Below are 13,319 nucleotides of genomic sequence, written 5' to 3'. Positions count from 1 at the left end.
TGCATTATAGGCCTGACAGAGCATCAACAGGGAAGATATCCAGCATCTGGTGATGTCTGTGGGTCGTAGACTTCAGGCAGTCACAGACTGCAAAGGATTTGCTACAAAATATTGAATATGATCAGCCAATATGGATGTAAAAAAGTCTGCACTTTAACCACATAGTGACTGTTTTATTTAAACTGTTTGGAGTAGGCGAAAATAAAAAACGTGGCGCTGTCAAAATACTTACGGACAGCACTGTATGTAGGAAATATTCTATGGAATGGCTGTTGGTTGGATCCTGCAAAACATGCTTAAAAATCAGGAGACGTCTTCCTCATAACGTAGAAATGTTTACAAGCCGACAGGTTTGGATTTGACAATTAATTTTCTTAACTGGACTTATTAATAGGAGGGAAATTGAATTTATTTATTTTTCATGTTAGCCATTAAAGTTCCTTTAAATTTGAGCAGCGAGAAATATCCTTCTATAATAGCAAGAAAAATCCTCCCTCTCTCAGCTTTAAATAGTTTTTTAGCCTATGTATTAGCCTACTTTAGTATTCTGGAGTTAGTCATTTAAAATCTGATGGATTTAATAAAAAATTAAAATAAATAAAAATTAAGTCATGAGCATCATTTCCTTCACTAACTTTTCTACATCTATGTGCATGGCCTCTTAGTCTAGGAACTTAGTGGCTTCCAGAAAGCAATAATGTAGCCATATTACAGCTGTCAAAGGAAACAACAAGTGACAAAATACTTTAAAAAACATGCTTTAACATCAACTTTATGAGCAGAATCATGACTGAGAAAACCTTTAAATACATGAGTAATAAAGACAATTATCAAATTCGCAAGTACGGTACTGTCTAATGACCAAATGCACATTTCATCATTTCAAAAGCAGACACAAGAACAGTTTGATGTCAGCAGGTGGTTATTCTCAGTAGCAAAAAGGTTCCACGGTGGGTTTCAATGCCATGTATTTTTGATAAGTCCTGTTCCCCACCAACCATCAGTCCTATCGGGTTGGCACCTGCATGTCATCAGCCAGGGTTTATTTAATTGTAATGATGTGTGTTAGCGTCTGTTAGGGTTTATTCTATTGGGGAAACTTACTCGTTGCTGTGTGGGAATCTCTCGGAAATATACCAGTACTCAGTACTAATAAAGATGGGCCATCCATAAAATCAGTTATATGGGTCCAAATATGTTTTTCAAATGAAGAGTGCAAACCCTTCACTGACATGTTGAGACAACAGCCAGTTTAAGAACAAGATCAACTGCACCCATCAGTAATATCCAGAAAGTTTTGGTGGTTCTAAAAACAAACCCAGTAATGGGCATAGCTTGCCATTTGTAAAGGTTAAAACTTCAAAGTCCTCTCAATAATGTGATTAATTCTTAAATTGACATCACCATCCACAAATCCAAGCAGATTTCTTAACTGAAAAGTATACATCTACCATCTGATCCATTTACTGTGATCAGTTCTGTAAAAAATATCATTTTTAAATTAAAGAAAATGATTTAACTCTGAAGTAATTTCTGTCCAATGGAAAGTTGCATCAGTCTACACCTACACCAGTACACTTGGCTGGCATTTCCAAGGTAAACTTCCAAGGAAAAAGCAACCACACCACCAAATAAGGGGGAAACAATGCAGATGCTCAGATGCATAATTCATGTTGTTGCTGCGCTTGAAGTCAGGCGCTCTCTAGGGATCATTATGCTAGTCACAGCTGTCAGATGATTTTTCTATGACAGGCGCCCTCATTTATGATTTGTGATAGCATGCCACAGTGCCTCATGTGGCATAAACCAGAAGTGCAGAGCATTGCTCAGTCTAACAAACAGGGAAAAGGGGCCAAGTTATCTCAGACTACAAACCTGTATGTAGCAACCCTGTTGCTATCCGAGTCTCAAAGAAAATGACTGACTGAAGGGGAAGGGATGCAGTTTTGGTGGAAGAAACACACAGCACTGCAGAATCATATACAACAACAATCACTCTCCGACGGCAACTAGCATTTAGTTTCACATTTGAAAATTGGTACATAAAGGGCCTTTCAAGTTCACAGGAGAGTTCCCATGTTATTCTAAAGCAAGGAAACACACATGGCTTTGAAACCCAACATAGTTCCTCTGCCTCGAATCAGAGGCATTACCGATTCCAGTTTACCAATCCACAAGCCATTCAAACAGCTCTCGGGTCAGTGCGAGTATGATCAGCCCGAGTGAGGGAACACTGGCACAGCCCCACAGATGACACAGGAAGTGGATATTTACACCCAGTGCTCGCCTTCAATCAACAGCTTCCTGGAGACGCGGCCAGGCATTCCAGTTTCTGAATTTTTTTTATTAATTTTTTTGGCACGACTTGTTGGAATAATTGAGGTAAACACTTCCGCAAAATTGTCCAAATGAGTACGTAGCCCAGCCCACAGTTTCACCCAACCGAGCAGTTTAACAGTAAATGGTTACATGTTGAGATTTCACAAATATGCAGCTAGCTGTACTTGCTACACAGGTTCAGGTGTTTAGTCACGCTGAGGCTAAAGGAAGCAATCTTCAGTCGTTCCCTGCTCTGGTTCATGTTCATTCAACAGCAAATGGAGGCTTAATATATGAATATACAAATTAAAATGAATACAACTGTAATATGTATAATATCACCTTGAGGTCTCTCCATTGCAGCTGGGAAGCAGATGGGCTGCAACTGATGGTGTTGGAAGTTTTAAAGGATGTACATGGTCGTTTTTAAACTTTTTAAGAGCACTTTAACGTTCATCTGGATTTGCATAATTCAATATTGTAACATGGCTGCAACTCTTCCAAAAATGTCACTTATTCAAAATATTTTATCATTTCTTGATAAAACCAGTCAACTTCATGGATTGAATACATGGACTATAATTTGACCTATACTACAGATCACTACACTAACAAGTATAAATGCCCAAGAAAAAATGGCACCCATCTGCAAGCGCACTAACAGGAAGGACACTAAACGGCTGAAACTGTGTGGAGGGCTGTATTTGGAAGCGTTTTCTTATACAGCTCATATCAGAAAACTGAACGTTTTTCCAATTCTGCCAAAGGGCAGGTGGGCATGCCATTACTCTTTCAGCTGCTGTTCATCTGTGGGACGGCACCAGTCTATCCTTCCACAAGGCCGCCTTTATCCCCAACTGGCACGTGCAAACGTGTGGACACAGAATTTAATTTTTCTTCCCAAATCTGAAACCCATTTACTCTCATGGAGGATGTGTATATGGGGTAGGGGCATCAGCACTACAGTGCAGTAACAAGACCTCTTCCCAAACCGGCAAATTAAGTCTCAGCCTCTGCACCAAGATTCCTTTTTGAAATCATTTAAAAACTTGTTCCCCCCCCCCCACACTTAATCTCAGGTATGCAAAAAGCATTTTGCTTTGTGCAGGGCTGCATGTCTTCACAGGCACCTGCCCTAACGCCATTAGCAGACGCGGCTTGTTACTACACTGCAGCGACATGAGCCGCCATCTCCCGCTTCTGTTACGTTTGCTTTCAGTTCTGTGCCCAGGAGGAGGAAACTTCAGACAGTCGACAAAAAGGTATGACTGTACCTCCAGGTGCTCCGAACCAGCAGCTAGCTGCTTGAAGCGAAGGGCACAAGACCACAGATCTTTCAGCAATGAAGCCGTTTTAATTTTTATAAGCAAATGACAGCAGTCTACGGAAATTGTTCTTCCACACCCCTATAGAAGGGTCATAAATGTGTTATGAGAAAAGATTGTTCAACCTTCCTGTTCAAATTTCCCTAAACTGCTGCCACATCTGAATACACAAATCATGGAAACCTCTACAACTGCCCCGGCCTCGCAACAGTCAACTAGCAGCTGGTTCATTTCACCAGGAGGCTTTGCGAGCCCTACAATGGGAGGAGCTGCCGTGCACCACCAGCCACCGACTCATCTGAAGAAATCAGAAGAATTCCCACAGCAAAAAGCCTGGGATTTGTTCAAATGGGCAAGCCACTAATTAGCACGACAGCTCCGTCCACGTGCGGCTTTGCAAAGCACCACACTGCAATCGAGCATGGTTCCTGGGTGGCGTTAGCGGTGCTACCCACAGGAGGACAGCCATACCAATGTCCGCTGCCTGCCGTGCCCCTGCACTGCCCACACTGAAGAGACCCGGAGGCTCTCTGCAGAGCGAAAACACTGTCCCCCAGAGAGTAAAAGGGACCGGATTTGTATTTTCGCCCAATTAACTGCCAGGGCATTAGTCAAGCAACTGAAATTCAGCTGCTTCCTCCTGGAAGACCCCAGAGGTGAGGACAATCCTGGCGTCTTTGGGAGGGGAATAGAAATGAAGAAATGTGCATTTCTCCCATCCCAGCTATCAAAACATAATAAAAGCAACAAAAAAGATCAACTTTTTCCACATATTCATGCAAGATACCATTTATTAAATATAATAAAAAATCATTAACATATTTAACACATACTTACACAAAATGAACATTAGAAGGCTGGGTTAATTCTCCTTCCAAAACAGTTATATTTTAGGGGGAACTCCACCAAAAACCTGCCACATGGTATGTTCATTCTTTTAACCAATAAAATGCTCAACAGCCATGCTTCAAAAATCTAATCTACTAGCTGGGAACAAAGATGCATCCAATTTCTAAGTGATCAGGTGAGGGCAGCAAACCAATTAAAACTATAGCATCCAACCATTAACCAAAGTTTCAACATTGGGGCAAAATAAATTATCACCACCTTCTGATGAAGCAACAGAAATTTGTACTTCTTTGTGGCAATTTACAGAGCCATTTAAAGAATGCTGGCTACCAAATTCCCAGATCATACCGCTTCATGATTTCTCCTAAAGGAAGGATACTGTACCCCCCCTTCCCCATATATTTATGTTAACATAAGTCCCCATCACATCCCTCTTTTCAGTAGAAAAGGCACCATTGCTGTTGCAAGATGCATTTGGGATTCCAGGCTGTTTCGAAAATGAAAGATCAAAGGAAGATTCGCTGAGAGCATCTGCACCTCGGTCGGAATTGGAAGCATCTTGGTTCCTGGCCTGAAAAGCTGAACATGGCCACCAAGCGTTTGACAGGTGAAGAGGAACACATCAGAAATGGGTTTTTGGCAGAGTCCCCCCCCTGGTAGCAGTTACTCAGGGCAGTGTGAACAGAACTTACTCAGCTTTGGCTCCCTGTAACAGCAGCGCTCTAACGCAGTCCATGCTGCCTGCCCGGGCTGCCTTGTGAATGGGCGTCTCACCTACATAGTCCTGCAATGAGAAGACATCGAATACACCCGTAAACAACAACAAAAATAAAACCAGCCATTTCCGCAATCCACCACGGTCTCAGCCAGACGTGACATGCAGACATCCCAGCTGCGGTTCTGAGCAGATCCCATGCCCCCAGGGCACACAGGGTCAAAAACAGCACTGGAAGGGAATCATTCCACCCTAAGCCCCCCCCACGCCTATGTCTGTCCAATGAGGGCTGGAATGTAGGTCATGCTGCATGATTAGAGCGCATGCAATCCCTGTTCACTGTCTCTGAGAGCAGGCTCAGCCACGGCAGGGGGCCAATACACACCCCACCCCCCCTGCTGAGTCACCAATGCCTGGCCTCCATTCCCCTTCTGGTGAAGACCGGTCAAAACATTCAGAGGAAAAAAAGGGTACATTATCCCCCTCCTCGCCACCATCGATGCCACCTCAAAAATAATAATACTTAGATAATACAATTAGACTTAAAAGTTACTGAAGGCTTAAATTCAATCAACCTCATAAATGTAAAAAGTGCAAAAAACTGTAAAAGCGGGAGAAAAAGCCCGGAAGATGGGTATTATATAGAAGGCTGAGAAGAGGGAAAAGTTGAGGCAAAAGGGTCGAAAAAAATTGCCTGATTTGACAAAGAAACATTTCTGTACAATCTGTTCCCACCAACAACCAAAATGATAGAACACATTTCCTAATAAGGACTGAAATATTATAAATGCTGACAATGATTAAAGAACACAAGATTTTGCCTGCCTTTGCTTTCTCCCAGCATATACAGTGAGCACCATAATGTTTGGGACAGACGTTTGGCTCCATACTCCATTTTAGATTGGAGAGATATATATATAGACACACAATTTTTTTTTTTTTTTTTTTAAGACATTGAATTAAATTCTCAGCTTTGATAAAAAGGTATTTTTATACACTCTGTTTGGAAGTCTATGACCAATAATGACCAATAAACATCACCAGTTGTGGAGTACAGTTTCTGGTGGTGCTCTGCCAGGCCTATACTGCAGCCATCTTTAGCTCATGCTTGTTTCAGTTATTTTCAGCATATTAAATGCATCAATTGGATTCAGATCAGGTGAATGACTTTGCCAGGAATTTTTTTTTTCTTTTTGGCTTTGGGAAAAACTTGAATCATCTTGCTGTATGATGAAGCAATGAATTTGGCTTTTGCTTGAACTTGAGCAGATGAGATGCTTCTTCTACACACTTTAGAATTCATTCTGCTGCTGCCATCAGCGGTTAATTCATTAATGAAGACCAGTGAGCCAGTAAACACGCCCATGACCATGATTCACAGACAAGGGTGTGCTTTGAATCTTGAGTTCCTTTTGGCCTCCACACATTGCTCTTGTCCTCACTCTGATACAAATGAATACTGGTCTCATCTGTCCAGAAGACCTTTTTCCAGAATTCTGCAGACTCTTTTCGGCATTTCTGAGCAAATTAATATGGCCATCCTGTTTTTGCATCAAACTAGTGGTTTGCATCTTGTAGAGTAATCTCTGTAGTTCTGTTTGTGACGTAGTATTCTCAGACAGTAATCACCGACACACACACGTGCCTCCTGAAGAGCGTTTCTGAACTGTCTGGGAGGCGTTTGGGGTTCTCCCCCACCCCCCGCCATTCTGGTGAGAATTCAACTGTAGAGGTCTTCCTTGGCCTACCAGGCCCTTTGGAATTAGAGCTCACCACTGCTCTCTTCTTAATGATTTGGTAGGCCCACAGTTTGGCCTATATCTCCAACCTTTTTATAATCAAACAGACTCCAAAAGCCTTGAACCAAGTCTCGTCATCTGCACTGAGAAAGCAATTGAACACACCCGACTAATCAAAAACACCTATGACGCCCTTTTGGTGCCTCCAAAAACACTAAAATTAAAGCTGAAAGTCTGCACATTAGCCACAAAGTGATGGTTGTACTTCAACTGTTTGCTGGAATACAGAGCAAAAACAAAAGAATGTGTTACTGTCCAAAATACATATGAACAGAACTTCAAGTGTAAAAAGAGCTGTCATTTCTATGTGGTGAATTTTTTCTTTTGATACCTTTAATAGCTGGGAATATGCACTTAAATCACTGTTTTTGGATGAAAAATATGCCTTTGCCCCAAACTGTACCTTTGCAGCCTCTCCCTCCTCCAATTATCAGAGAGCTGCATTGTTCTGCAAAATAAATATACTAACTGTAGTTTTGTTTGCTTTCCTTTTTTCCGCTTGCAAATTGTGCCTTGGCACACAGCAAATATTGCTTTATGCAGGGAAATCCCTGAATCTTGTGTGAGCATTTGAAAGCTGCTTCCACAGACAATATTAAATGCAGAGACGGGGATAAGCGTTCCCCGTCTGAACCTTGGGAGAGTGCAGCATTTGTCTGACGCACGACCCTGAGATTCTGGGCTCAGACGGGCTTCTCCAGCATTAATCCAGCGCACTTCTGCAGCTGAGCGGCTAGCGGTAAAGTGCTTGGTCGCTAATGCAGCCGGCTTCCCCTGCTCTGGCATGGCAGTGCGGAGCACGGCTTTCAAAGCCAGGATGATCCTCTTTAACTGGATGAGTGCATCTACTGTGCCACAGCCATTTCACCAGCAGGACTGATGGGGCCCTACAAGGGGGTTAGGGCAAGAAATGTCTGCAACCAGGAAAGTAAAAGGAACAGATTTTGGAAGGACCCCATGTGGTGAAGGCGGCGCCGCATGTCACCCACCTGCCTGTTGATGTCGGCCCCGGCTTGCAGCAGCCAGAGCAGGCACTCGGGGTGGCCTCCGAAGGCAGCGATGTGCGTGGGCGTCTGGGCGAACTTGGACGTCACGGCATTCACGCCACAGCCCACCTGCACCAGGCGTACCATGCACTCCAGCTGCGAGGGGGGGATTACGTCATCAAAAAGCGACAGGTCACACAAGTATTTCACAAACCCTAACCGTGAAATCCATTCTGTGCAATTTAAAAACATTTTTTTGAAAAACCTTGTTGCCAACACTCCAGGCAAGAGGAAGATAAATCACTGCACAATAGGCTTTGAAGCAAAGGATGGCAACCAGATACTAAAATGTAAGATTAAAGATTTATATCAGCATTTTCCTGTAATAAATGAACCCACCCTGCACTGTAAAAACAGTTCCTCATAAAAACAAAAGAAAGAAAATGAGGCTACGCCAGCTGAAGCCAGCCCACGCATCCAGCTCTAAACACTATCGAGTTACAGCCACTCCTCCACTCGCTCACGTTCAAATCTAAACCACAAATAAGGGGAGGGTGGAACAAAGACCGGCCATGTCGCGCCAAACCCATGTTTTCCTGGCAGAAGTGCACGCCCCCACACATCTGCGCATGCCCTGCGTCCCTCCCTCCCGCTCTTTCTGCTCATGGGAAGAGTCTGGGGTCTGGTACAGCAACAGGAGTACATTAAAACTCAATTTCCCTGGAACATCAACAATCTCTCAAATACTGCAAGAAATAGTCAAGATTTAAGCAAGCACACCAAATCATTCAGTACACCTTTGCAGTTCACAGCCAGCCATTTCAGACAGGAAGGACCAAGTCCTCACTACTCATGAGCCAACTACCATCACAGCAGAAGATAAGGGACACAGAATTTTGAATTTTGAATGATGCATGCCAATTGTACAGACTACCATACAGACGGTTTGGTATAACACAGATGTACTTTAAAAAGGTATAAGTATTTTTAGAACTACAATGTTTAAGAACAAGGGCAACAAGGGTCAATTTAAACCAGCTGAAAATGCAATCTCAGACTCCACACACCATTTTTGGGCAATGCTAGTAAACAGCAACATTTTTCAGACAGCCAGTTTAGAGCCAGAGAGCCAGAGCATTAGGTCATCACCTATTTATATGCATGATCATTTTGAATATCACCAAGCAAATGATCAGGGACCGTTCCCTTTACACTCTAGGTTCAACTGCCAAATTCCCATTGGCCTTTGTCTGCTGCCAAAGCACAAGACTATATAAATAGAAAAGTTATCACCCAAAAGCAACAGGCTGGACAACATGCCAGTTGCTTGTGAGGCAAAGGTGGCGTCTAGCCCACAAGCCTCTCTGAAGCACACACATACCACAACGCACGCTGGGGCCAGGAGCGTGCACAGGAGGGCAGACCAGTCTCACGCTCCCCATCTTAAAGATAAAGAAACAGAGGCCCCAGGATGGAAAAGCAACAATGACACACCCACAGCCAAACCAGCAGCTGCGGCCTACAGCTGTTCAGTCTTCCCACTTCTAGTTTTCCGTTACCACAGCAACGCTTTCCACATCTTGGACGACTTTCTCCAGGCAGAATACCATGGAAAACCAGCCCAGCCCAGCCCAGCCCCTGACCCTATACTCTCTCTCTCCCTGCCACCTCTCCAGTCTGTGGACTTGCCAGCAGCCAGATGCCTGGAGGAATACGCACACTCAGCGGTTAGGAGAGACTGCCCTTTCTCCCTGCTAATGAAACGGGCTACTGTGCTCTGTGATCCAAGTATGCACACTGCACCTCTGTTATTGTCAGTTACTGCTAAACTGTGGGCTGCCTGGACACCCGCTAACAACACCTTAACATGTACATTTAAAATATAAAAACAATGGGCTGCATTATCAAGAGAATACCCACCATCCTCATAGGATGGGAAGCTGAAACTGAACCCCTCGACTTCCACTTCCACCAACTTACTGCTTTGCGTGAATATTTCACAGATAGGCCGACATTGTAGTTGCTCACTTGCAAACAATATAGGCCTAACACTCATCTATAGTCATAATTACCAACTGTTACTGGGTGGAGTGAATTAGTTAATATGCAGTAACTGTAAACGCTACAGAAAGTAACAGCAACCAGTAAAACCAGTTTTTAATTACAAAGCAGGTTTACAGTACAACTCTGGATTTGACACTTGTTAGACTGACACTTAATACTTCCACAGTCATACTGGTGTGTCAATGCTGTCATCTTGAGAAGGTGCAAAGGGCTATTAACGAAATATTTACGAATGGTAGAGGACACATCTAACTGCGTGAAAGAAAGCATTCTCGTCCACAGACAGGTGGTACTGGTTCTGGGCTGACAGACTAACCGCCAGGCCCTTAATTACTCAATAGAATAATTGTATAACCATGAGCAGGTGGCCCCGATTCCGAATACCGTGGCTTGAAGTGCCTTCAAACTCCAGGTTCAGGTTCAAATCCAAATTCCAAGAGCTCACCTGAATTTTTCCAACTGAGATTTTGGCGGGGTGATTCTCATTGGTTCTCACCCAGCCAATAGGCAAAAGACCACGCCAACGGCCACAAGCACTCAGTAGTAATTACTGTAGCCAGACAACTGGCTAATCTTCCTGAATAATATATATTTTAAAAAATGCTTCCAATAATGACCAAGTTTGGTATCGGTTACAAAAATAACGATACCCCCTCCCACATCACATCCACCCAAGATATTGTGTGTTTTAGCTATACGTACCACCGTATAAAACAGTAGCCTATAAAACGCATGTTTTCGCGCTTGTAACTTAAATTCTTTAAAGCGTAAGGTGACTAGCTAGACACATTATTTATAACCTAGCGAGTAAGGATTACAAAAAAGCAAACTAATGAAATGGCAACCCATTCACAGTCGCTTGCTACATTTTGCGTCACTAATCAAACAGATTAATGTCTGCGCTTTCCCAGCTAGCTACATACACGAGTAACCGCGGCTAACTGGCTGCTAGGTAGAGTAACAGAACGCATTAGCCAGCTATCCAATCAGACAATAAGGCAATGAAGTTCGGTTTCTATCCAACTTGCTTGTTGAACAATACCCAACTAAACAGTCAAATACAGTCCAGTACACGTTACAAATTTGTACCATCAAAATGAATGTTTTTCAATTAATTACATTTTTGAAAGCTCGAACACAAAATATACAATTGCAGTACGTAAAGAATAACACTGTTTACTTGTCAACTTTCTTTTTTACTTTGTATAATTCAAATCCGTTATGATGGCGGCTGTATACTGCCATTTGATTCGGCATTCGATTAGCTACACCGCCAACTAGCCATCGTCATTGCTTAGCTTCATATCTAGGCTACAATGTCCCACGAAGACTGCCGACGATGGCTAACTTACCTTTCCGAAATGGGCTGCCCAATGAATTGGTGTCCATCCGTAGAAGGAATCTTCTGCGGCGAGGTCTGCCTGGTTTGTGATGCACTGGAGGAGGGAACACAAGGCGCCGATGTCTCCATCCCTGCACGCCCGGTGAAGTGGGAAGCGAATATTAAGAACCTCTTCACTGGAAAACCCAGATTCGATGCTAATGGACATTATTTCGCCAATCTAAAGTCAGCCCTTCGTTTTAGAATCAAAAATATGTTTTACTTTCCTAAAGAAAACACTGTTCCTTTTTGTGCGCTCCCTGCGAATGCTTCACCCAAGAGGCACGCCGTACCGCAAGCAGACAAAAGCACACAAAGGAGCAAACCTCACACCGGACGCACACACTCTCAGAGGTGAAACTTAAAAATAACACGAAATTCCGGAATGGACTTCACTGTGGCTCGGCAAGGACCGGCTGTTCGGCTATTCAGTTGACAACCCGTCTAGAGGATTGTATGAAATCCCGTCGTGGAGTTTCAAGAGCATTGCTAGCTACCAAGGCTACCAATAACATTGTATTGCGTTTCGGTGAACTAAATAGCCTAATTGACGTCATACGCGGCTTTAAGGAACAAGCACATGATTATGAACTAAATTATTTGCTATCATCTGGATTATTCATGTTCAATAAACAATAACTAGTACAGTTGTTGCTGTCGTTTAACTATAAAACATGTAATCCCTGACTTGCTAATACATTTCCTATTACAATAACCACACTGACATACATTATTATTGCCTATTATCTTTCACTGCACTTCTGGGGCTGAATGCTTTTCAAATGATTTTCCACTATCGACGATCCCCCTATGGAATTAAAATGAAATAATTTCCCCCAGTCGCTTCTGGTAAGGCAATGTGCATTACAGTGGGCTACTTATTAACTTATTAACAGATTAGGCTGCACATTAAACCAGAATGCATATTCCCATTCCAGTTTAAAACTGTAATCATGAATCCCAAATAAATAGGGCCTAGGGCTGTCTGGATTGTAAACAAGTGGTTAAGAGCTTGTTTTTAGACAACCATTGAAAAGTGAAACCAAAAACCTTTGATAAGAATTTTCCAGAACTTCTGCTTCTTTAAGCCCAGCTCTTAGTAATAACTAACTAACAGTGAAAGGAACAGTATCACTCCTTCACAAGCATTACCGGAAGTCAAGCGATATCGTAAGAGACAATACACCACAGTAATGCTTTCTTTAGCATTAATCAAATAACAGCAGTTTTTATCAGTCTTATCAATATTTAAATGAGAGTCAGTGCACAAATGTTATAAAATGACATTAATAGCAGGTCAGTGCTTATAAACATGATTACTCCTCAATGCCAAAAGCTAATCATTGACACCCTTCTCATATATGACTATTCAAACCCTCTCCCATGCCTACAGTTTTCAGGGCCCATGCATTCTCACTTCCTCAAATGAAATTTGCGTTGAGTGATAGGGTGGTGTTTTGGACCCATGCTTTGGTATTGATGTCACACCATTGAGTGAGGCACTTAAAATAATCTGTTATGGCGGAGAAGAATATTACAATGACAAATAGAGGAATGAATCTCCTCTAGACATAAGTGGACTACAAGTGCAGAGGTGGCATACAGGAACACCTATCACATTATCTGTATTAAGAGAGGTATTGTCAAGCAGTAATAACTACAAATATTCACATAATTGCTGTGGTCATGTATCTGTGGCCTAATTGTGTAATAGTGCAATCATTCTATTGTTTTAATAATCAGAATTGAATGTCAGTTATGTTAATTGTCCCGTCTTGTTTTCCTATACTTGCTGTTTGGTATATAAAAAAACTATTATTCTTCTTATATTTATATAAATATTTATATATATTATATAATGCCTGTCTAGATACTATAAAG

At 42.5% G+C, this 13,319-nt stretch overlaps 1 protein-coding gene across 1 annotated transcript in view; it reads right to left on the bottom strand.

Moving 5' to 3' along the window:
* ankrd10b (ankyrin repeat domain 10b) overlaps positions 1-11,799 on the bottom strand; it is a 33,708-nt gene extending 21,909 nt beyond the window's left edge. The window contains exons 1-3 of the mRNA XM_061236952.1: positions 11,410-11,799; positions 7,997-8,149; positions 5,186-5,277 (exon numbers count right to left, since the gene is read on the bottom strand). Of these exons, the coding sequence (XP_061092936.1) occupies positions 5,186-5,277; positions 7,997-8,149; positions 11,410-11,607 (443 nt within the window). The 5' untranslated portion in view covers positions 11,608-11,799. The remainder of the gene's footprint in view (positions 1-5,185; positions 5,278-7,996; positions 8,150-11,409) is intronic.
* Between the last annotated feature and the right edge of the window lie 1,520 nt (positions 11,800-13,319).

Source organism: Conger conger, chromosome 3, assembly GCF_963514075.1.
Source record: "Conger conger chromosome 3, fConCon1.1, whole genome shotgun sequence".
NCBI lineage: Eukaryota > Metazoa > Chordata > Actinopteri > Anguilliformes > Congridae > Conger > Conger conger.
The sequence above is the reverse complement of the archived record's forward strand: the minus strand, read 5'-3'. Positions and strand labels throughout refer to the sequence as shown.